The sequence below is a fragment of the Nerophis lumbriciformis genome, linkage group LG34 (genome assembly GCF_033978685.3).
Source record: "Nerophis lumbriciformis linkage group LG34, RoL_Nlum_v2.1, whole genome shotgun sequence".
In the NCBI taxonomy this organism is placed as follows: Eukaryota; Metazoa; Chordata; class Actinopteri; order Syngnathiformes; family Syngnathidae; genus Nerophis; species Nerophis lumbriciformis.
In genome coordinates, this window is record NC_084581.2 from 26,005,495 (window position 1) to 26,030,919 (window position 25,425).

General features: G+C 39.1%; 1 protein-coding gene across 1 annotated transcript in view; it reads right to left on the reverse strand.

Annotated features, from left to right (window-relative positions):
• Window positions 1–1,537: 1,537 nt before the first annotated feature.
• Window positions 1,538–25,425, reverse strand: part of ube2j1 (ubiquitin-conjugating enzyme E2, J1) — a 44,847-nt gene continuing 20,959 nt past the window's right edge. Inside the window, exons 5-8 of the mRNA XM_061929533.2 lie at window positions 13,934–14,039; window positions 5,804–5,933; window positions 3,812–3,931; window positions 1,538–2,967 (exon numbers count right to left, since the gene is read on the reverse strand). Of these exons, the coding sequence (XP_061785517.1) occupies window positions 2,716–2,967; window positions 3,812–3,931; window positions 5,804–5,933; window positions 13,934–14,039 (608 nt within the window). The 3' untranslated portion in view covers window positions 1,538–2,715. The remainder of the gene's footprint in view (window positions 2,968–3,811; window positions 3,932–5,803; window positions 5,934–13,933; window positions 14,040–25,425) is intronic.

Genomic DNA, 25,425 nt, shown 5'->3' on the forward strand with positions numbered 1-25,425 from the left:
GCTGGTATGAGCTTTTAAACATAACCCGTTAACTGCTGCCAATCAAATGGTGAATAAGATACTCTTTAGGGTTCATATGTTTGTAAATCTGACTGTGATGAAGTCAGTGCCTCACCAGTCATCAACCTCACCGCACGTCACTGATATATATATATATATATATATATATATATATATATATATATATATATATATATATATATATAGATAGGGCAGCACGGTGGAAGAGGGGTTAGTGCGTCTGCCTCACAATACAAAGGTCCTGAGTAGTCTTGGGTTCAATCCCGGGCTCGGGATCTTTCTGTGTGGAGTTTGCATGTTCTCCCCGTGACTGCGTGGGTTCCCTCCGGGTACTCCGGCTTCCTCCCACCTCCAAAGACATGCACCTGGGGATAGGTTGATTGGCAACACTAAATTGGCCCTAGTGTGTGAATGTGAGTGTGAATGTTGTCTATCTGTGTTGGCCCTGCGATGATGTGGCGACTTGTCCAGGGTGTACCCCGCCTTCCGCCCGATTGTAGCTGAGATAGGCTCCAGCGCCCCCGCGACCCCAAAAGGGAATAAGCGGTAGAAAATGGATGGATGAATATATATATATATAAATAATTGTCCCCCCTCCTCTTCTTTTTTCCCCTTCTTTCTATCCCATATGTCTTGAATTATAGAAAGTATTTCACTTTTGAGTTCTTAAGAATCTACGTCACAGCAGCTCAGATGAGGAACAAACCAGAGTGGGCGGGGTTTGTTTTCAGAGCAGGCCAGCCCGAAACGCATGTGTCAGGAACAGATGCAGAAGCAAATTTGTACAACACATTTCTACATAAAGGTGATAATATACCATATTGTAGGTGTCTATTACACTTTGCATTCATATTTTGCTGTTTGTTACATTGTTGTTGTGTTTTACTTGATTGTAAAAGATACACAACTATCAAGAGCTGTTCTGAGAAGTAAAAGAGGAGCAATGTTCATATGTTGTTAATATTCAGTGTTTTATTGTTCATAGCTATTGTAAATCCCACTTTCTTTATTTTCATGTATATTTTGGGTGTCTCATTCAGTAAAAAAACGTAAAATTCCATTCCGTTTTTTTGAGGTGGTCTGTCATAACTTTTTTAGAACTCCATCGGACATTGTGACTTTTGATAATAGTGTTCCTGGAAAAAAAAAGGGACCCAAACACACATACTGTACAGCAGATTTTTACAGATAAATGTGCATATCTCATTTATACACATTGGCCTACCAGACACATTTTTCTCTCAATGTGTCCCCCCAGTCAAAATATTTGCCGAGCAATAAAACATGCACACAGTCACTTGCTGTTCAAGGCAAAGCGAGCCTCAAAATGAAAACAAGGCATTTTTAACCTTGATTCTACCATAGCTATTAACTACAGAAAATGCACCCACTCACTGTGAACCACTGGCAGAAAAATGTTTGCAATACAAAATTTGTAGTGCATGAATACCAAAACAAGTCTGTTAGGGTCAGACTTGAATGAGTTATACTGTATCTGCAAATCAAGACTGCAGACTTCTGTTTCAATGGCAATTTATTTAAAAAAACATCTTGCTGACTCTACTACTGTGGTTAATGCTGTGTTTTTTAAATGAATCATGACATGATTAAGAATATTAGTTGACAATCATCTGAGCAGCATGTTCTACTCCACCCAAAAGTATCTTCACAACAACAACACAAGTTTGAACTTCACCCTTGACATTAAGGGTGCACTCACATTTGCAATGTTCACTTCAATTGAACTCTGGTGCGCTTGCTGTGCGAGTCCAGTTCATTTGTGAGAAAGCAATCAGCCCAACCTTGAAAGACCGCATGAAAGATGAGTCTTAGTTTGTTGCAAGGGAGCACTGGTGCAAAGACACGGCTCTAGCATTAAAATAAAGCAACTAAAAGCAATCGAATTAAAAGTGCTGTTTCTCTGCTCTCCGACTCTTTAAAGGTATATTTTGGTTTGGAACATTTGAGTTACATCAGTTAATAAGTCAGAAAAGCTGCCCAATTAAGTTAGTTCAAACATATTTTGTTTACAGCATAACCTTTGGTCCCAATGGGGCGGCTCAGATGGTTCCTGGTTTGAATCCAGCTTCCGCCATCCGAGTCATGGCCATTGTGTCCTTGCTCCTGATGGCTCGTAGGTAGCGCCTTGCACGACATCAGTGTGTGAATGTGTGTGTTATTGGGTGAATGTTACGTATAATGTGCATGCATATAAACAGACCATTTACATTACAGAAACAATGAAAACAACGATGAAGTATCGGCATTATTCGCGGGCCACATTAAATGAGATGTCGGGCCGGATCTGGCCCCCGGGCCTTGCGTTTGACGCATGTGATTTACAACGACAATAATACCAGTGTGAACGCTGAGCGAAATGCACCAAACTGCAACGTTATACTTTCGGTCCGGACCAGAGTACTGAGCCGTAAGTGTGAATGCAAACTTTAAATGTCGGATTAAAAATGTAGGGATAATTGTGTGATTGTTAAACACAATTATATTACTTCCCTTAAAAAACATGAGGGCAGGGTGCAAGGTGCTGTAGTTACTGATAAGCGGCATGAAAAGGGCCTAAAAAGGAGAAAAGAGAACAGCAGACGTCACTTCCAGGGACCACGCAACCTCAGGGATAACTTTGGCTGATCATTGGTGGCATGGCGGCCGGACTAAGAAAACAGAAAAGCTTGAAGGTCACAGCTCATAATCAAACTTGTACTCATGAGCCAGGTAAATCCGACGGAAGATAAGAGCAGCAAGGGCGAATGTGAGCAACACTATTAGGACAGCTGAGCCGGCGTGACTTTCATTGTGTGGCTGGCGAGTGGCTGCAATGAAGGCCGGCCTAATGTTGTCTCTTTGGTCCTGTTGGACATGACGCTGCCGAGGACTGAGAGGACGAGGAGTAGGTGGTCTCTCCACTTCAGGAGCTGGTGCTGCCTCTACCTAAGGGGTAGGAGAATATCATTTCAAGGTTCATACACCCTTAATGGTGCATTTTTCAGAACGGAACATTCAATTTCCCACACAGTTCACCCTAAGTGAAGAAAAGGACTTGGTAAACAAAAACAGTGCAGCCCAGATTTTGGCTAGTGCAAAAGTGCCGAAAAGAGTTGATCAATTTGGAACGCTTAGTGTATCCGTTCAAATATTGACATAGACAAAAGATAAGTGGATAAGACAAAATAAATCATTGCCACCATTACAAAGTATAGATGAGGAGCGGGGCTAAAAGCTGGAACTATTAATGCTGCACTTTAATTGACTAAAAATAAGATATTCATTGAAACGGTTACTTACTTGTGAGAGTTGTTCATTCATATGAGTTAAGAAGTTGGTGTAGCATATGTCACAACCGGTCTTACTGGCTAGCAATAGCTAAAAGCTACTAAGACATAACTTTGTTTTTCCAAACACAAAGAAAGTGAGTGCAAAGGACAGTGCTGAAAATAATTAAAGAATATTTACTTTTCAAAACAGAGGGGACCAAAAAATTATGAATTAAAAAATTATAAATCTTTTTTTTTTTTTTAAATACCAGTTTTTCTCCGTTTTTAATTCATTCTGAAGCAGAATGAGTCGATAACACAAGGCAAGGACGTTAAAATGACTTAAACAGGTTGCACTGTGCTATTGGAAAGTGTCAATTAAAAACCACCTGATTCACATGGTTTCTTTTTGGTCATTTAATTAGAAGGTCTGTTGAACATCCAGTAAGCTGATTTTGATCACATGCTCTCTGACTGCCTCACTTTCTGATATCAATCTAATATACAACATACTTTCATACCTGCTCAGTCAGAGGCCCATCTCCTGCTTCCTGGACTGCAGAAGTGGAGGTAAGAATGGAAGCCTCACTGCTGGCATCTTCACTCTCTCTTGACTGCTGACCTAATGAACTGGATTCTGTCTACATTCATACACAGGAAACAGTTGTCATCACACCCCAGTTGTTTCATTTGCTATTGAATTGAAATGATTCCTGAATGTCATTTTTACCAACCAACAAACTTTTTCTTGAAAATATGCCAATAAAAAACTAGCTGCGGGCCACAAATGGACCCCAGACAGGTCTTTGCACACACCTGCCTTCTCCCCAAAATCTATTGTTTTTTACTCTCACAACTTTGACTTTTGGTGTAAATAAATGGTCTCAGTTAAGTATAATAAAGGTGTACCATATTTTCTGGACCATAGGGCGCACCGGATTATAAGGCGCACTGCAGATAAGCGGCTGTATTCAGGTCTTTTTTCATACAAAAGGCGCACCGGATTATAAGGCGCATTAAAAGGGTCATATTATGATTTTTTTCTAAATTTAAAACATTTCCTTGTGGCGTACAGAACATGTCAAAATAGATGATGTTTTACAGATCATCTTCAAGTCGATTTCTGACAGTCGCTTCAGGATGCGCCGTTTTGTGGGCAGTCTTATTTACGTGGCTTACCTTCGACAGCTAATGACATTCACTCTTTACTTAAATCTACAACGGAGCAGCATCTTCTCATCCGTGGCTCACGAGTGCAACAACGCCGGAAATGTGTCCAGTAAAAAAGCGTCTGACCGGAACTCTCTAATAACTAAAGTTCCGTGGGTGAATGATGTAAACCCACTACACTGGTAGTTTTAAGTGCTTCCATAGCGAGATATACAGTAAGTTAGAACTTTACGCTACTTTATATTAGAAATGGCAACAGCAGAGGAAGACACTTACCGACTACGGCATCGCCACAGACTACAGTGGCGGTTGTGCGCAAATTTTCAGGACTTATGCAGATCTCAAATACACATCAGCAGGTACCAGAAGGTAAGAAAAATTGGTTTTGCATAATATTGTGAAACAAAACGAAAGATATTATACAAGTCTGCTAATGGCTGCCATTTTGCAGGCCTTATACACACACCATAGTAATACTTGTATCTCTGACTATGGTAGCGTAATGGGCCGACAATCCATCAAGCGGTGCGGCCTCAAAGTCATATTAAAACATTCTGACAGATTTTTGAGTGCTGTGTGTAATGTTCTTTATTTTCAATGGAACATTTAAAGTTTTGGTGTTGTTTACTGGCGTCATATTGCAGTCTACACATATCGCTTATGTGTGACTACCACACTTATTACACCATGTACCAAATAAAATTTCTTCGAGGTCAGTAAGCAAAACCAGAATTATTCCGTACATTAGACGCATCGGGTTATAAGGCGCACTGTCGATTTTTGAGAAAATAAAAGGATTTTAGGTGCACCTCGTAGTCCGAAAAATACGGTACTCAGGATATCCTGATCAACATTTTTGGCCTCAGATCCGATCCAATTTTAGCGTAGCATGCTTTAGTTATTCCATTTTCTCTAGTCTTCCAGTAATAATACTTGGAAGAACTATTTCACGTCATGGTGGTGAGGATTAGTATATTAGAAGTGTTTTGCACTGCAACTAAGTCTAAAATTTGAGCCAATGTTCTGGCAAGATACGAAGCAACTTGGAGCGTGTATGCACCTTCTGCATGTGTGTATAAGGAATCTAGAAATGTAATTGTGTTTCCAGAGTGTATATCCCTTTTGAAGGAATCTTTCACGCGAGTACAATCTTAAGCCGTGCAAGCACTGGAACACAGCTGCAGTTAAGATCCACTGGGCTTGGCAGCTCATCAGCTGATTGCCGATCAGTTAAAAAAGGCAAATATCCGATGAGCTGGAGTCTGTACATTTTAGGGAACCCCAGAGATAAAACTAGTTTTTTTAGGCACAACACTGAATTATGCGGTCGTAATATTTATTACCTTGAAGTTAATTTGTTGGGCTAGCTCCTCTGCCATGTGGTCCCCTGGGCTTGGACTGCTGTCGGGGGTCAAAGCCAGGAGTGCTGAGTGCATTGAAGAGTTGCATGTCTCACAGCAGAAGTCCTGGGACCTGCATGGTTACAAATGAAATATAATGATATGCCAACACAGAAGGTCCTGTAAGTCAAATGTTTCACGCTCGTCGAAACTTAGACCTAAATTAACACCAACGCCTGGATTTTTGGTAGAATATTCAATAGACGCACAAGACTAAAGTTTAAATATAATGAGATGCCAACACAGAAGGTCCTGTAAGTAAAATGTTTCATGCAAGTCGAAACTTATACCAAAATTAACACCTACGCCTGGATTTTTGGTAGAATATTCAATAGACGCACAAGACTAAAGTTGAACTTTTGGAAAGGTGTGTATTACTTTACATCTAGTGTAAATCTAACACAGAATTTCAGAAAAGACCTCAATGAAGCCCAGCAGTACATGCCAGCAAGTCAACTAGGCCAGTCCAAAAACTTTTTTTTATTCTGGATGGCTTAATAAACATACTGAAGGTCACTACAGAATTTTCATGATTTGTTTTTATTTTAGCCTTAATATCTTAAAAAATATTTAAGGTTTTGTCGTGGCCTAGTCAAAGTGCTGTGGCATGACCCTAAAAAGCTGTCTATGCTCAAAAACACTCCATCCATCCAACTTCTTCCGCTTATCCGAGGTCGGGTCGCGGGGGCAGCAGCCTAAGCAGGGAAGCCCAGACTTCCCTCTCCCCAGCCACTTCGTCCAGCTCCTCCCGGGGGATCCCGAGGCGTTCCCAGGACAGCCGGGAGACATAGTCTTCCCAACGTGTCCTGGGTCTTCTCCACGGCCTCCTACTGGTCGGACGTGCCCTAAACACCTCCCTAGGGAGGCGTTCGGGTGGCATCCTGATCAGATGCCCGAACCACCTCATCTGGCTCCTCTCGATGTGGAGGAGCAGCGGCTTTACTTTGAGCTCCCCCCAGATGACAGAGCTTCTCACCCTATCTCTAAGGGAGAGCCCCGCCACCCGGCGGAGGAAACTCATTTCGGCCGCTTGTACCCGTGATCTTGTCCTTTCGGTCATAACCCAAAGCTCATGACCATAGGTGAGGATGGGAACGTAGATCGACCGGTAAATTGAGAGCTTTGCCTTCCGGCTCAGCTCCTTCTTCACCACAACGGATCGATACAGCGTCCCCATTACTGAAGACGCCGCACCGATCCGCCTGTCGATCTCACGATCCACTTTTCTCTCACTCGTGAACAAGACTCCGAGGTACTTGAACTCCTCCACTTGGGGCAAGATCTCCTCCCCAACCCGGAGATGGCACTCCACCCTTTTCCGGGCGAGAACCATGGACTCGGACTTGGAGGTGCTGATTCTCATCCCAGTCGCTTCACACTCGGCTGCGAACCGATCCAGCGAGAGCTGAAGATCCTGGCCAGATGAAGCCATCAGGACCACATCATGTTTAAAAAGCAGAGACCTAATCCTGCAGCCACCAAACCAGATCCCCTCAACGCCTTGACTGCGCCTAGAAATTCTGTCCATAAAAGTTATGAACAGAATCGGTGACAAAGGGCAGCCTTGGCGTAGTCCAACCCTCACTGGAAACATGTCCGACTTAACTGCCGGCAATGCGGACCAAGCTCTGGCACTGAGCATACAGGGAGCGGACTGCCACAATCAGACAGTCCGATACCCCATACTCTCTGAGCACTCCCCACAGGACTTCCCGAGGGACACGGTCGAATGCCTTCTCCAAGTCCACAAAACACATCAAAAACTATGAGGGGCCGTTAGGGACATTATTCAGAATTACCTCTTACATACACTACTGAAATGCTCTCACATAAACAACTGAAATGTTTTTCTTTTATACACACTACTGAAACACTCTTATAAACACTACTGAAACATTCTTACATACACTACTGAAACACTCTTATAAACACTACTAAAACATTCTTACATACACTACTGAAACACTCTTATAAACACTACTGAAACACTCTTACATACACTACTGAAACACTCTTATAAACACTACTGAAACATTCTTACATACACTACTGAAACACTCTTATAAACACTACTGAAATGTTTTTGTCTCAGGCACACACACACACACACACGCACACACACCTGGAATTATTTTTCACTAGTATGTATAAACGGATTTCACCTGTGTGTGTGTGTGCTTTTTACACGTCCATGTGAGAGACAACAATTTCAGTAGTATGTGTGCAAAGATGTGTATGAGCGCATCTTACCAGTGTGTATGCAAGCATTTCACCAGTGTGTGTAAGAGCATCTTAGTAGTGTGTGTGAGCGATGTTGCATTCCGGTTCCGGTCACCAATAATCCCCGCCCCTTTTCAGACAAGTTTTTTTTTTTTTTTTTTTTTTTTAAAGCCAAGTTGTTGACAAAATGTCTGCCGACAAGTAGCTTAACCGAGGCGGGAGCTCCACTTCATAATTTGAGGGCTTCAGCGGAGAATATAAGAAGACTTTCAATGCAACAAGGGTCGCCCCTGCAGGACGCGCACCTGAGCGGCCACACAGGTGTCTTTCTCCTCCCGACAGCCAAGCAGCCTGGAGCAAATGTTACCTTGCGAGTTTACACTGCAGCATCATCAAGTGCAACGTTTCAGTTCATGGACATCGAAGCAAGAGGAGGAAAAGGTAATTAGACATTATTTATTTCTAAATGATTGTTGAATCCCTCGAAATGTAAGGCGACATGGCATTGTAGTGCGCTACAATGGTAACATGTCGAAATGTGAGTCACGTCGTGGTACGTCAGTAGCTGATCAAATACTAATGATAATGGATTACATTTATTTAGCGCTTTTCTATCGACTAGATAAGGGGTCCCCAAACTACGGCCCGCCAAAGTCCAACATCCGGCCCGCTGGAAAAAAATATTTTGTATTATAATTTTCAATGTGTCTTTTCTAATCCATATTTTGGTGTCCCCTAGCCGCTCAGGCTAATCATATTGTCTAAAAATGCATTTCCCTGTATGACTTATATTGTCTTGGCTGTTTTCATGTGATCTGATTGTTACATTCTTATTCCAGAGTCAACAAAGACGGAATAAACAGCCTCTGGATTCATGGAACTTCTCTGCACACAAATATATTAATTGGAACATTCAATCAATTTCACATAGAAACATTGTGATTATTATTTTCAACAGTGTGTTGAAAACAACCTTTTTTGGCTCAGAAAGGTTCCTTATGTCTTATTATTCATATGCTTTCAATACTTGTCGGTGTGTAATTCCAGACATAGATGTAAACATTAATGAGACAACAATGAACATTTTTCAATTTGATGGCAACTATGGAATAGACACTTTCACTTCAATTCTGCACTTTATTCAGTGAACAATGGAATTATAAGGTTTGTTAAAATGTTTTCTTCACTTGTGCAGTGTATTCTGCAAATTAACATTTTGTTTAACCATTTTGTAAAAACTAAGTAAATAAGGAACCTGTTATACAGACCTGTATGAGGTTGCCCACTTTATTATTGCAAATATCAAAATAACACTGCGATACGTTTGTGCTGTGAACATTTATGTTTCTACCGTTGAGGTTTTTAAGTTATTTTAAAATACATGTTCTGACTAGTAATGTCATCTATCACACACACTTTGTCAAAATCTCCCCAAACGTTTGTGATACACAATGTTTTTGTTTGTGATTATTGTATTTAGGTTTGGGGCTAGGTGTAAATATTAACACATTAACTTAAACTATAATTTTGGACCCAAAAAATATTCAGCACAAACAATTGGGACAAGTTTGGGAGGATTTTGAGGAGGTGGGGGGGCTGGATGACATCACCAGTCAGAAAATCTATTTTGGAATAACAACAAACTTAACAGCACAAACACTTTTTTTTTAGAGCACAAACCAATGGCCGTGTTGTTTTAATATTTGCAATGGTAAGGGGTTTGTGCAATAAACTTAAGCCAGGTGTCATACAAGGCATATGTTCAGCTTATTTGTTTACATTTTAGCTGTCCAAACAAGTAGATGTTAAAAGACAGTTTGGCAAGAATATAAAATGTGCCGTCAAAATAAATGTAAACATCCATGCCCATCCATCCATCCATTTTCTACCGCTTATTCCCTTCGGGGTCGCTGGAGCCTATCTCAGCTACAATCGGGCGGAAGGCGGGATACACCCTGGACAAGTCTCCACCTCATCGCAGTAAACATCCATGCATCCATCCATTTTCTATCGCTTGTCCCTTTTTTGGGGCCGTGGGAGGTGCTGGAGCGTATCTCAGCTGCATTGGGGCGGAAGGCACTACACCCTGGACAAGTCACCACCTCATCGCAGGGCCAACACAGAAAGACAGACAACATTCACACTCACATTCACACACTAGGGACCATTTAGTGTTGCCAATCAACTTATCCCCAGGTGCATGTCTTTGGAGGTGGGAGGAAGCCGGAGTACCCGGAGGGAACCCACGCAGTCACGGGGAGAACATGCAAACTCCACACAGAAAAGATCCCGAGCCTGGGACTGAACTCAGGACTACCGTATTTTTCGGAGTATAAGTCGCACCGGCGTGGCGCGGTTGGGAGAGTGGCCGTGCCAGCAACCTGAGGGTTCCTGGTTCAATCCCCACCTTCTATCAACCTTGTCACGTCCGTTGTGTCCTTGAGCAAGACACTTCACCCTTGCTCCTGATGGGTCGTGGTTAGGGCCTTGCATGGCAGCTCCCACTATCAGTGTGTGAATGTGTGTGTGAATGGGTTAATGTGGAAATAGTGTCAAAGCGCTTTGAGTACCTTGAAGGTAGAAAAGCGCTATACAAGTATAACCCATTTACCATTTACCGGCCAGAAATGCATAATAAAGAAGGAAAAAAACATATATAAGTCGCATTTTTTGGGGACATTTATTTGATAAAAGCCAACAGCAAGAATAGACATTTGAAAGGCAATTTAAAACAAATCAAGAATAGTGAACAACAGGCTGAATAAGTGTACGTTATATGAGGCATAAATAACCAACTGGTATGTTAACGTAACATATTATGGTAAGAGTCATTCAAATAACTATAACATATAGAACATGCTATACAATCTGTCACTCCTAATCGCTAAATCCCATGAAATTTTATACGTCAGTCTCTTGCGTGAATGAGCTAAATAATATTATTTGATATTTTACGGTAATGTGTTAATCATTTCACACATAAGTCGCCCCTGAGTATAAGTCGCACCCCTGGCCAAACTATGAAAAAAACTGCGATTTATAATCCGAAAAATACAGTACATGTGTCTGGGCCGGTACGCTGTTTGTATGGTGAAAAAGCGGATGCGTCGACAGGTTGTAGAGGACGCTAAAAGCAGTGCCATGACGGCACGCCCTTAATATTGTTGTCCGGGTGAAAATCGGGAGAAATTTGGTAGAATGGTTGCCCCGGGAGATTTTCGGGAGGGGCACTGTAGTGTTATTTTGATATTTGCAATAATAAAGTGGGCAACCTCATACAGGTCTGTATAACAGGTTCCTTATTTACTTAGTTTTTACAAAATGGTTAAACAAAATGTTAATTTGCAGAATACACTGCACAAGTGAAGAAAACATTTTAACAAACCTTATAATTCCATTGTTCACTGAATAAAGTGCAGAATTGAAGTGAAAGTGTCTATTCCATAGTTGCCATCAAATTGAAAAATGTTCATTGTTGTCTCATTAATGTTTACATCTATGTCTGGAATTACACACCGACAAGTATTGAAAGCATATGAATAATAAGACATAAGGAACCTTTCTGAGTCAAAAAAGGTTGTTTTCAACACACTGTTGAAAATAATAATCACAATGTTTCTATGTGAAATTGATTGAATGTTCCAATTAATATATTTGTGTGCAGAGAAGTTCCATGAATCCAGAGGCTGTTTATTCTGTCCTTGTTGAAATGGTCACGCAGTTGTGTGGTGACTCTGGAATAAGAATGTAACAATCAGATCACATGAAAACAGCTAAGACGATATAAGTCATACAGGGAAATGCATTTTTAGACAATATGATTTGCCTGAGCGGCTAGGGGACACCAAAATATGGATTAGAAAAGACAGATTGAAAATAATAATACAACTTTTTTTTTCTCCAGCGAACCGGATGTTGGACTTTGGCAAGCAGTAACCGGCCCGCGGGCCGTAGTTTGGGGACCCCTTATCAAGTCGATAGAAAAGCGCTAAATAAATGTAATCCATTATCATTAGTATTTGATTAGCTACTGACGTACCACGACGTGACTCACATTTCGACATGTTACCATTGTAGCTCACTACAATGCCATGTCGCCTTACATTTCGTGTGATTCTACAATCATTTAGAAATAAATAATGTCTAATTACCTTTTCCTCCTCTTGCTTCGATGTCCATGAACTGAAATGTTGCACTTGATGATGCTGCAGTGTAAACTCGCAAGGTAACATTTGCTCCAGGCTGCTTGGCTGTCGGGAGGAGAAAGACACCTGTGTGGCCGCTCAGGTGCGCATCCTGCAGGGGCGACCCTTGTTGCATTGAAAGTCTTCTTATATTCTCCGCTGAAGCCCTCAAATTATGAAGTGGAGCTCCCGCCTCGGTTAAGCTACTTGTCCGCAGACATTTTGTCAACAACTTGGCTTTAAAAAAAAAAAAAAAAACCTGTCTGAAAAGGGGCGGGGATTATTGGTGACCGGAACCGGAATGCAACATCGCTCACACACACTAGTAAGATGCTTGCATACACACTGGTAAGATGCGCTCATACATATAACTGAAATCTTTGCACACATACTACTGAAATTGTTGTCTCTCACACGCACATGTAAAAAGCACACACACACACACAGGTGAAATCCATTTATACATACTAGTGAAAAATAATTCCAGGTGTGTGCGTGTGTGCGTGAGACAAAAACATTTCAGTAATGTTTATAAGAGTGTTTCAGTAGTGTTTATAAGAGTGTTTCAGTAGTGTTTATAAGAGTGTTTCAGTAGTGTATGTAAGTTTGTTTCAGTAGTGTTTATAAGAGTGTTTCAGTAGTTTATGTAAGAGTGTTTCAGTAGTGTTTATAAGAGCGTTTCAGTAGTGTTTATAAGAGTGTTTCAGTAGTGTTTATAAGAGCGTTTCAGTAGTGTTTATAAGAGTGTTTCAGTAGTTTATGTAAGAGTGTTTCAGTAGTGTTTATAAGAGCGTTTCAGTAGTGTTTATAAGAGTGTTTCAGTAGTGTTTATAAGAGCGTTTCAGTAGTGTTTATAAGAGTGTTTCAGTAGTGTTTATAAGAGTGTTTCAGTAGTGTATGTAAGAGCATTTCAGTAGTGTTTATAAGAGTGTTTCAGTAGTGTTTATAAGAGTGTTTCAGTAGTGTTTATAAGAGTGTTTCAGTAGTGTATGTAAGTTTGTTTCAGTAGTGTTTATAAGAGTGTTTCAGTAGTTTATGTAAGAGTGTTTCAGTAGTGTTTATAAGAGCGTTTCAGTAGTGTTTATAAGAGTGTTTCAGTAGTGTTTATAAGAGCGTTTCAGTAGTGTTTATAAGAGTGTTTCAGTAGTGTTTATAAGAGTGTTTCAGTAGTGTATGTAAGAGCATTTCAGTAGTGTTTATAAGAGTGTTTCAGTAGTGTTTATAAGAGTGTTTCAGTAGTGTTTATAAGAGTGTTTCAGTAGTGTATGTAAGAGCATTTCAGTAGTGTTTATAAGAGTGTTTCAGTAGTGTATATGTAAGAATGTTTCAGTAGTGTTTATAAGAGTGTTTCAGTAGTGTTTATAAGAGTGTTTCAGTAGTGTTTATAAGAGTGTTTCAGTAGTGTTTATAAGAGTGTTTCAGTAGTGTTTATAAGAGTGTTTCAGTAGTGTGTATAAAAGAAAAAGATTTCAGTTGTTTGTGTGAGAGCATTTCAGTAGTGTATGTAAGAGGTAATTCTGAATAATGTCCCTAACGGCCCCTCATAAAAAACACTCCAGTGCTGCTGAAATAAAACAATTCTGCAAACTGTGCCGTTATGTTATGCTAACACAACAATTTATGTTATGTAGTTAATAAATATTAGCAAGGTTTCAGCTACAAATCTTACTTTTTTGCGAGGACCCTCCTCTCTTCTGGTGTGTAATCAAGAGATCCAATTGCACCCTCTCCTTTAGTTGGCATGAATCCAATTATGGCAATCAGAGCAGTTCGTACTGAAAGAGACAAGATAAAAACAAATTACACAAAAATAGTATAAATGTGTATATATAGAATATCTCATGCAAGTTATTGGTGAAGGCGGAAGAAAGCACATCCCTTTTGAGATGTTTTCTTACACAACTTTGATGTGTTCTGGGAGAGAAGACATCTATTTGAGCCAGAAGGTATGAGGGGCCGTTAGGGACATTATTCAGAATTACCTCTTACATACACTACTGAAATGCTCTCACACAAACAACTGAAATCTTTTTCTTTTATACACACTACTGAAACACTCTTATAAACACTACTGAAATGCTCTTACATATACTACTGAAACACTCTTATAAACACTACTGAAACACTCTTACATACACTACTGAAACACTCTTATAAACACTACTGAAACATTCTTACATACACTACTGAAACACTCTTATAAACACTACTGAAATGCTCTTACATACACTACTGAAACACTCTTATAAACACTACTGAAATGCTCTTACATATACTACTGAAACACTCTTATAAACACTACTGAAACACTCTTATAAACACTACTGAAACATTCTTACATACACTACTGAAACACTCTTATAAACACTACTGAAACATTCTTACATACACTACTGAAACACTCTTATAAACACTACTGAAACATTCTTACATACACTACTGAAACACTCTTATAAACACTACTGAAACACTCTTATAAACACTACTGAAACACTCTTACATACACTACTGAAACACTCTTATAAACACTACTGAAACATTCTTACATACACTACTGAAACACTCTTATAAACACTACTGAAATGCTCTTACATACACTACTGAAACACTCTTATAAACACTACTGAAATGCTCTTACATATACTACTGAAACACTCTTATAAACACTACTGAAACACTCTTATAAACACTACTGAAACATTCTTACATACACTACTGAAACACTCTTATAAACACTACTGAAACATTCTTACATACACTACTGAAACACTCTTATAAACACTACTGAAACATTCTTACATACACTACTGAAACACTCTTATAAACACTACTGAAACACTCTTATAAACACTACTGAAATGTTTTTGTCTCACGCACACACACCTGGAATTATTTTTCACTAGTATGTACAAACGGATTTCACCTGTGTGTGTGTGTGTGCTTTTTACACGTCCGTGTGAGAGACAACAATTTCAGTAGTATGTGTGTCGGGCTGCCGCCGTGGGTCGCCCCTGCAGGACGCGGCACCTGAGCGGCCACACAGGTGTCTTTCTCCTCCCGACAGCCAAGCAGCCTGGAGCAAATGTTACCTTGCGAGTTTACACTGCAGCATCATCAAGTGCAATGTTTCAGTTCATGGACATCGAAGCAAGAGGAGGAAAAGGTAATTAGACATTATTTATTTCTAAATGATTGTTGAATCCCTCGAAATGTAAGGCGACATGGCATTGTAGTGCGCTACAATGGTAACATGTCGAAATGTGAGTCACGTCGTGGTACGTCAGTAGCTAATCAAATACTAATGATAATGGATTACAATTATTTAGCGTTTTTCTATCGACTTGATAAGGGGTCCCCAAACTACGGCCCGCGGGCCGGTTACGGTCCACCAAAGTCCAATATCTGGTCCGCTGGGGGGAAAAAAGTTGTATTATTATTTTCAATCTGTCTTTTCTAATCCATTTTTTGGTGTCCCCTAGCCGCTCAGGCAAATCATATTGTCTAAAAATGCATTTCCCTGTATGACTTATATTGTCTTGGCTGTTTTCATGTGATCTGATTGTTACATTCTTATTCCAGAGTCACCACACAACTGCGTGACCATTTCAACAAGGACAGAATAAACAACCTCTGGATTCATGGAACTTCTCTGCACACAAATATATTAATTGGAATATTCAATCAATTTCACATAGAAACATTGTGATTATTATTTTCAACAGTGTGTTGAAAACAACCTTTTTTGACTCAGAAAGGTTCCTTATGTCTTATTATTCATATGCTTTCAATACTTGTCGGTGTGTAATTCCAGACATAGATGTAAACATTAATGAGACAACAATGAACATTTTTCAACAAGTGAACCCACTTGAAAATGATGGCAACTATGGAATAGACATTTTCACTTCAATTCTGCACTTTATTCAGTGAACAATATGTGATATATAAGGTTTGTTAAAATGTTTTCTTCTCTTGTGCAGTGTATTCTGCAAATTAACATTTGGTAAAAAAATAAATAAATAAGGAACCTGTTATACAGACATACAGGTAAAAGCCAGTAAATTAGAATATTTTGAAAAACTTGATTTATTTCAGTAATTGCATTCAAAAGGTGTAACTTGTACATTATATTTATTCATTGCACACAGACTGATGCATTCAAATGTTTATTTCATTTAATTTTGATGATTTGAAGTGGCAACAAATGAAAATCCAAAATTCCGTGTGTCACAAAATTAGAATATTACTTAAGGCTAATACAAAAAAGGGATTTTTAGAAATGTTGGCCAACTGAAAAGTATGAAAATGAAAAATATGAGCATGTACAATACTCAATACTTGGTTGGAGCTCCTTTTGCCTCAATTACTGCGTTAATGCGGCGTGGCATGGAGTCGATGAGTTTCTGGCACTGCTCAGGTGTTATGAGAGCCCAGGTTGCTCTGATAGTGGCCTTCAACTCTTCTGCGTTTTTGGGTCTGGCATTCTGCATCTTCCTTTTCACAATACCCCACAGATTTTCTATGGGGCTAAGGTCAGGGGAGTTGGCGGGCCAATTTAGAAGAGAAATACCATGGTCCGTAAACCAGGCACGGGTAGATTTTGCGCTGTGTGCAGGCGCCAAGTCCTGTTGGAACTTGAAATCTCCATCTCCATAGAGCAGGTCAGCAGCAGGAAGCATGAAGTGCTCTAAAACTTGCTGGTAGACGGCTGCGTTGACCCTGGATCTCAGGAAACAGAGTGGACCGACACCAGCAGATGACATGGCACCCCAAACCATCACTGATGGTGGAAACTTTACACTAGACTTCAGGCAACGTGGATCCTGTGCCTCTCCTGTCTTCCTCCAGACTCTGGGACCTCGATTTCCAAAGGAAATGCAAAATTTGCATGGTTGGGTGATGGTTTGGGGTGCCATGTCCTCTGCTGGTGTCGGTCCACTCTGTTTCCTGAGATCCAGGGTCAACGCAGCCGTCTACCAGCAAGTTTTAGAGCACTTCATGCTTCCTGCTGCTGACCTGCTCTATGGAGATGGAGATTTCAAGTTCCAACAGGACTTGGCGCCTGCACACAGCGCAAAATCTACCCGTGCCTGGTTTACGGACCATGGTATTTCTGTTCTAAATTGGCCCGCCAACTCCCCTGACCTTAGCCCCATAGAGAATCTGTGGGGTATTGTGAAAAGGAAGATGCAGAATGCCAGACCCAAAAACGCAGAAGAGTTGAAGGCCACTATCAGAGCAACCTGGGCTCTCATAACACCTGAGCAGTGCCAGAAACTCATCGACTCCATGCCACGCCGCATTAACGCAGTAATTGAGGCAAAAGGAGCTCCAACCAAGTATTGAGTATTGTACATGCTCATATTTTTCATTTTCATACTTTTCAGTTGGCCAATATTTCTAAAAATCCCTTTTTTGTATTAGCCTTAAGTAATATTCTAATTTTGTGACACACGGAATTTTGGATTTTCATTTGTTGCCACTTCAAATCATCAAAATGAAATGAAATAAACATTTGAATGCATCAGTCTGTGTGCAATGAATAAATATAATGTACAAGTTACACCTTTTGAATGCAATTACTGAAATAAATCAAGTTTTTCAAAATATTCTAATTTACTGGCTTTTACCTGTATATGAAGTTGCCCACTTTATTATTGCAAATATCAAAATAACACTGCAATATGTTTGTGCTGTAAACATTTATGTTTCTACCGTTGAGGTTTTTAAGTTATTTTATGTTCTGACGAGTAATGTCATCCAGCCCCCACCATCACACACACTTTGTCAAAATCTCCCCAAACTTGTCCCAAATGTTTGTGCTACACAATTTTTTTGTCTTATGATTATTGTATTTAGGCTAGGTGTAAATATTAACACATTAACTTAAACTATAATTTTAGACAAACAATATATATTGTCTGACTACAAGAAGCATTGAAAAGTATATAAATAATAAGGCATAACAGGGGCGTCACTAGCTTTTAAGGACAGGGGGGGCTTAGCCCCCAGGAGATGCACAGGATGCGAGCGAACGTAGCGCACGAGCAAAACACTTCACAAACGGCTACCAAAGACTTATAAATAATTCATTGTTATTATTATTATTTCAGTCGGTTTATTTTCAATCTGTGTTCAGTACAACAACAAACATGGCTTTGCACAGTAATATTTTGTTTACAGCATTAACAAGAAACAATTACTTGCATGATCCTTCAAGATACACTGAAACACAACGAAAGTGGTGGCATTAACCTTTATGTTATTAATTCACAACATAGAGGCTAATGCCACCACTTTAGCTCACAATACAATAATTGTTTGTTCCCAAATATTTTGAAGTTGCACAGATTACATCTTTGGCACATATGTGACTAAAATGGTTGTAAATTAAAGCCCTGGAAATATTACTTAGTTACTTGAATTAAAATAATATCTGGATCGGGATAATTTGGCTTAAATATATATATATATATATATATATATATATATATATATATATATATATATATATATATATATATATTATGGCAAGCCGTTAAGGAAATTAAATATATATGGAAGTCTGAATAGAAATGAGAAAGGTATATATATACTGTAAATAAGAAAGACTTAGAGTCCGTCTGCTGATCTGAAAAAGAGCTGAGGGATCATCTTCAAAGTGCAATGCTGAAACAAATAATGCAAACAATAAAATGTAACTTCCAGGGCTTGAGATGAACGTAGTCCCGGGGACGGTAAAAAAAATGCACGTGACGAAATGAAATGCTCCCCGGGACAATGGCTTTTAACCATTGTTTTTCTTTTTCTTTTTATGTATTTATTAATTTTACATTTGATATTAAATGTCTTGGTTTTTCCTCCCTCTAAAAATACAATACAATATAACAAATATATTTAATGATGTGTTTTTCATTATTTTAACAATAGGATAATGTATATTACTTTATATAGACTCTACCAGAAACACAAAACTTAAAAACTAAATTATTTACAATTGCAGACACAAGGTTTCGTGCAGCTTCACTCATTGTAAAGGAAGACGGAAGTCCACGCAGGAGAAAAATGACTACGAAGATGGTGTCTGGGTTTTTCTTATATATATATGCAAGGTCGCAAAGAAAATGCGGACTGGATTTTGAGTGATGTGGGCATTTTCTATATGAACAAGTGGAATGGATTGGATACCGACGCACTAAAGGGGCTCTCTACCTTACGCTATGAAGTGAGGGGAAACTGAGTGAATAATGACAGGTTATATAATTATTTATTTAAACTCATATATATAAACGCATGTATTTGTAAAAAAAAAATAAAAAATTGTCCCCAAATTATTTAAGGGGGTTTAAGAATATTTTGAGCCCCCCTAAAACAGGCCTAACAACGCCAATGAGGCATAAGGAACCTTTTTTGAGCAAAAAAAAAAGGATATTTAATATGTTTATGTGAAATTGATTGAATATTCCAATTAATATATTTGTGTGCAAAGAAGTTCCATGAATCCAGAGGTTGTTTATTCTGTCCTTGTTGAAAAGGTCATGCAGCTGTGTGGTGACTCTGGAATAAGAATGTAACAATCAGATCACATGAAAACAGCCAAGACAATATAAGTCATACAGGGAAATGCATTTTTAGACAATATGATTTGCCTGAGCGGCTAGGGGACACCAAAAAATGGATTAGAAAAGACAGATTGAAAATAATAATACAACTTTTTTTCCCCCAGCGGACCAGATATTGGACTTTGGTGGACCGTAACCGGCCCGCGGGCCGTAGTTTGGGGACCCCTTATCAAGTCGATAGAAAAACGCTAAATAATTGTAATCCATTATCATTAGTATTTGATTAGCTACTGACGTACCACGACGTGACTCACATTTCGACATGTTACCATTGTAGCGCACTACAATGCCATGTCGCCTTACATTTCGAGGGATTCAACAATCATTTAGAAATAAATAATGTCTAATTACCTTTTCCTCCTCTTGCTTCGATGTCCATGAACTGAAACATTGCACTTGATGATGCTGCAGTGTAAACTCGCAAGGTAACATTTGCTCCAGGCTGCTTGGCTGTCGGGAGGAGAAAGGCACCAAATCTTTGCACACATACTACTGAAATTGTTGTCTCTCACACAGACGTGTAAAAAGCACATACACACACACAGGTGAAATCCGTTTATACATACTAGTGAAAAATAATTCCAGGTGTGTGTGTGTGTGTGCGTGAGACAAAAACATTTCAGTAATGTTTATAAGAGTGTTTCAGTAGTGTATGTAAGAGTGTTTCAGTAGTGTTTATAAGAGTGTTTCAGTAGTGTATGTAAGAATGTTTCAGTAGTGTTTATAAGAGTGTTTCAGTAGTGTATGTAAGAATGTTTCAGTAGTGTTTATAAGAGTGTTTCAGTAGTGTTTATAAGAGTGTTTCAGTAGTGTTTATAAGAGTGTTTCAGTAGTACGGTATATGTAAGAGCATTTCAGTAGTGTTTATAAGAGTGTTTCAGTAGTGTATGTAAGAGCATTTCAGTAGTGTTTATAAGAGTGTTTCAGTAGTGTATGTAAGAGTGTTTCAGTAGTGTTTATAAGAGTGTTTCAGTAGTATTTATAAGAGCATTTCAGTAGTGTATGTACCGGTAAGAGCATTTCAGTAGTGTTTATAAGAGTGTTTCAGTAGTGTTTATAAGAGTGTTTCAGTAGTGTGTATAAAAGAAAAAGATTTCAGTTGTTTATGTGAGAGCATTTCAGTAGTGTATGTAAGAGGTAATTCTGAATAATGTCCCTAACGGCCCCTCATAAGAAGGGCTCTTCCACTTAAACAGCAGGCTGTCGGCGAACCTGGCGTTTGGCGTTCAGCATGCTAATTTCCCCACACCTGAACCAGCTCAGCTGTCCGTCACTGATTGACGTTCCTCGTGTCCTAGATTCTATATGTTCAGTTCTACCTCCGCCCACCACACACATCACTGGACTTGGACATTCACCCATCCCTGTCATCATTACACCACATGAGCACACCAGACACCTCTATACTCATTCTGTTAACTTCAGAAATCTCAGAAATATCCCAAAACACTAATAATTGAATTTTCCACAATACAAGTTACCTGTCACCATCAATATGTTAGGAGGGCTGGACGATATGGCCTTTTATTAATATCTAGATATTTTTAGACCATGTCACGATACATGATATATATCTCGATTTTTTGCCTTAGCCTTGAATGAACACTTGATGCATATAATGAGAGCAGTATGATGATTCTATGTGTCTACATTAAAACATTCTTCTTCATACTGCATTAATATAAGCTCATTTTAAACTTTCATGCAGAGAGGGAAATCACAACTAAGTCAATTGACCAAAAACTGTATTTATTAAACAGTTATTAAGCAGTGTCATTCCAAAACAGAAAGTGCAAGATTGTCAGAGACATTTTAAAACAAGTTCTAAGTGCACTTTTGTGAATGATGTCACCAAGATGACTTATCAAAACAACACTAAATTAAAGTGTACTTTTTGTACAGAACGCCACTACAATAGTTAAAAACAAATAAACTGCACTTTTGTGCATGATGTCACACAAGATATTTCAAGAACTGTCAAATAAAAATGAGCTGCATAATAGGAAATCAAATAGTGTATGTCCTTCGCTACGTGGTAGGTTACTGCGGACATTATCTCCTTCTGTTGTTGATTTTTTTTTTCATACGGTGTTGATCTGGAAATAGTTGCTTCTGCATTTTGTTGGTGTGGCCTGGTCATAAGCCATGGCCTGTCCATTGATGGTGTGTACTCTTTTGTTGACCTGGCTGTGTCTGCCCTCAATTATGTATTTTGTCTCAAACGACGGGGGTCCCCGGTGAGAACAGCGAGGAGACACTACCTAACTTCTGAAGTGGCTGCAAGTTTTCTTGAGATTTTACAGAACACACCTGCTGAAATTGTACTTGCACCATGTGACGTTGTCGATCATTTTTACGTTGAGCTGAAGAGGTGGCGACTTGTCCAGGGTGTACCCCGCCTTCCGCCCGAATACAACTGGGATAGGCTCCAGCCACCCCCGTGACCCAGCGAGGGACAATCGGTAGAAAATGGATGGATGGATGGATGAAGTGAACTTTGGACTCAATAGCTTTTAACGAAGACAATCAAAACAAAACCTCAGAAATAAAGAGAAATGAAATAAACTGAAAAAAAATTGTAGGGTTGCCAAGAGGGAAGTCCTAATTAACCATTCATTAGAGATGGAGATGGGAATTAGCCATTGGCTATAATGACACATATGCAGCACCACCTTAAGACCAGATGTGGTGCTGTGGTCTGCAGCTCTGAAGTCAGTAGTACTGATTGAGCTGACAGGACTGGAAGCTGCCTACGAGAGAAAGAAGGCAAAGTATGCAGACCTGACCTCCCTCCCTCATCTACACTCATTCACACAAAAGGGTTGTTTCTTTCTGTTATTAATATTCTGGTTCCAACATTATATATCAATATATATCAATACAGTCTGCAAGGGATACAGTCCGTAAGCACACATGATTGTGCGTGCTGCTGCTCCACTAACCCTTAACAGTTAATTTTACTCATTTTCATTAATTACTAGTTTCCATGTAACTGTTTTTGTATTGTTTTACTTTCTTTTTTATTCAAGAAAATGTTTATCTTATTTTTTTTTTTAAAAAGGACCTTATCTTCCCATACCTGGTTGTCCAAATTAGGCATAATAATGTGTTAATTCCATGACTGTATATATCGGTATCGGTTGATATCGGTATCGGTAATTGAAGAGTTGGACAATATCGGAATATTGGATATCGGCAAAAAGCCATTATCGGACATCCCTAGTTGCAACTGTCCTGTGCATAAGAAGTGTTATATAAATAAAGTTTGATTGACTGATTGACTTCTGAGTCGGATTTGCAAGTATGCATTCAATCTAGTTTGTCCTAGGTGTGGTGCTGTAGTCAGGAAGTACTCGTTGCCATTAAGTTGAATGTGAAGATGGGTGGTAGATGCATATCGTATGGCAGAGGTCTTCAATTAAAAATATGTCCAGGTCTGGAACGTCATTAAAAAAATGTATCCTAAAGACATTTTCTCCAACTCTCTGTCAAATGAAATATTAAAAAATATAAAATGTTATAGTATTTAATATATTTACTTGGATAAATAGAATGATAAAAATATTTCTTAAATGTATGCTAAATAATTGGGTGGAGCGTACTTCGCGTGGAATGTCATCAGAACTTTTATAGTCAAACGCAATGAAATTTCAGTGAAACACTACATTTTACTCAATTGTTGCTCATTGTTCACATTTTTCCATCATGGCGTCTTACATTGACAACGAGGAAATGGAGCTGCTTAGCCTGCTGGCTATGCCAAGCAGTGAAATAAGACGGTGGAATTTACAGGTATTAAATGTCACAAGAGACCCGAAGAGGGTGGCTGTCATCTGAGAGTACTCGCTACTGGATGCTCCTAAAAAGTGTTGCAGCCATTTATCGATTGGACTATCAGCTACAGTAAAACATTGCAACATACAACAAGCAACATTGTTTGCTGATAGCTATGTATTGAAGGGGTCACATTATTGTACTTTGCTATATTTGAATTGTTAAAATACTCACTTCCCCTCACTGTAGGTGTTAACCTCACATTAAAAGAATTGTCTTGCTAAACAGAATTTGTGTTTTAACCTTTACAGCTCCTATCTAGATATATTTTATATACACGTATGTACATTATGCTGCTGTGATGCCTTCATTTCCCTCTCGATATTAATAAAGTCTATCTCTTTGCATTCACATTTAAGATTATGTAATCTATCCAGATTTAGGCTGCTGTAAAAAAAACAGACGAGGAACGGTGTTACATAAGAGCACATGGTGTTTAGTTTTTTTTTAGCTGCGTAAGCTTGGATTTATACAAGGACATCCCCCGTGCATCTGCACTTTACTCGCAGTTTACTCCAGTTAAAGGGTGTATTTAAAATATTTTGAATAATCTTTGCACTCATTTTCATTTCTTGAAAGAAAAAAAAAATACAGTAAGCCTTAAAAGATGAGTTTGGCTGCAGAACAAGAAGGTAATATTTTGCAGACTTGCAGATCAATGCCACCATGCATTTCACGAGTGAAAATGGAGGTTTGAAATGTCTGTTTCATAATTCAAGATGTCATCCGATGTTTTGGACTGAGGATTTACTTGAATGGACTCAATTTGACTCAACAAACTGCACGATCGAGCATAACCTTTGGTACACAGACATACAGCTGAAACTCAAAAATGTGAACGTTGTGCTAAAGTTCATTCATGTCAGCAATTCAACTTCAAATGTGAAACTAATATATGATTACATAATTACATGCTAAGTGAGATATGTCAAGCCTTTATTTGTTATCATTTTAAAGACCATGGCTTACAGTTTTTGAAAACCCCTAATTTTCAGAGATTTTCAATTTGAGGTTTTCATTAACTATGTTGGAGCCTATGCCATGTATTAGTTTCACCTTGTAAACCTTACTGCTGGAATAAACACGATATTCAAATTTTTTGAGTTTCATCTGTACATATCGCTTGTTGTGAACTCTGACTTCCAGTAGCTCAAAACAGAAAGAACGATTTCCTAGTTCCTATTGTTACACGACTGAGAAACAGCCCCTAGGACACACCTACAAAAGTCTGCTCTCGAAGGTAAATGCTGAACAATATTATTACATTATTTCATAAATCTACAGTAGTTGTTTGTAATACATTCTATTGTGATGCAGTTTTTGTTATCTAAAAATGTTCCTTTTGTCTGACTTATAAATATTGTTGCAATGTTGGATACTATTGTATTATGAAGTGAAGTGAATTATATTTATATAGCGCTTTTCTCAAGTGACTCAAAGCGCTTTACATTGTGAAACCCAATATCTAATTTACATTTTTAAAGCAGTGTGGGTGGCACTGGGAGCAGGTGGGTCAAGTGTCTTGCCCAAGGACACAACGGCAGTGACTAGGATGGCGGAAGCGGGGATCGAACCTGCAACCCTCAAGTTGCTGGCACGGCCGCTCTACCAACCGAGCTATACCGCTTAATTAGACAATGCCAAAGCGTCAAATCAAAAGGTGCAACCTGGAGCTTTCTAATCTCCCACCTGCTTACTGTAGATT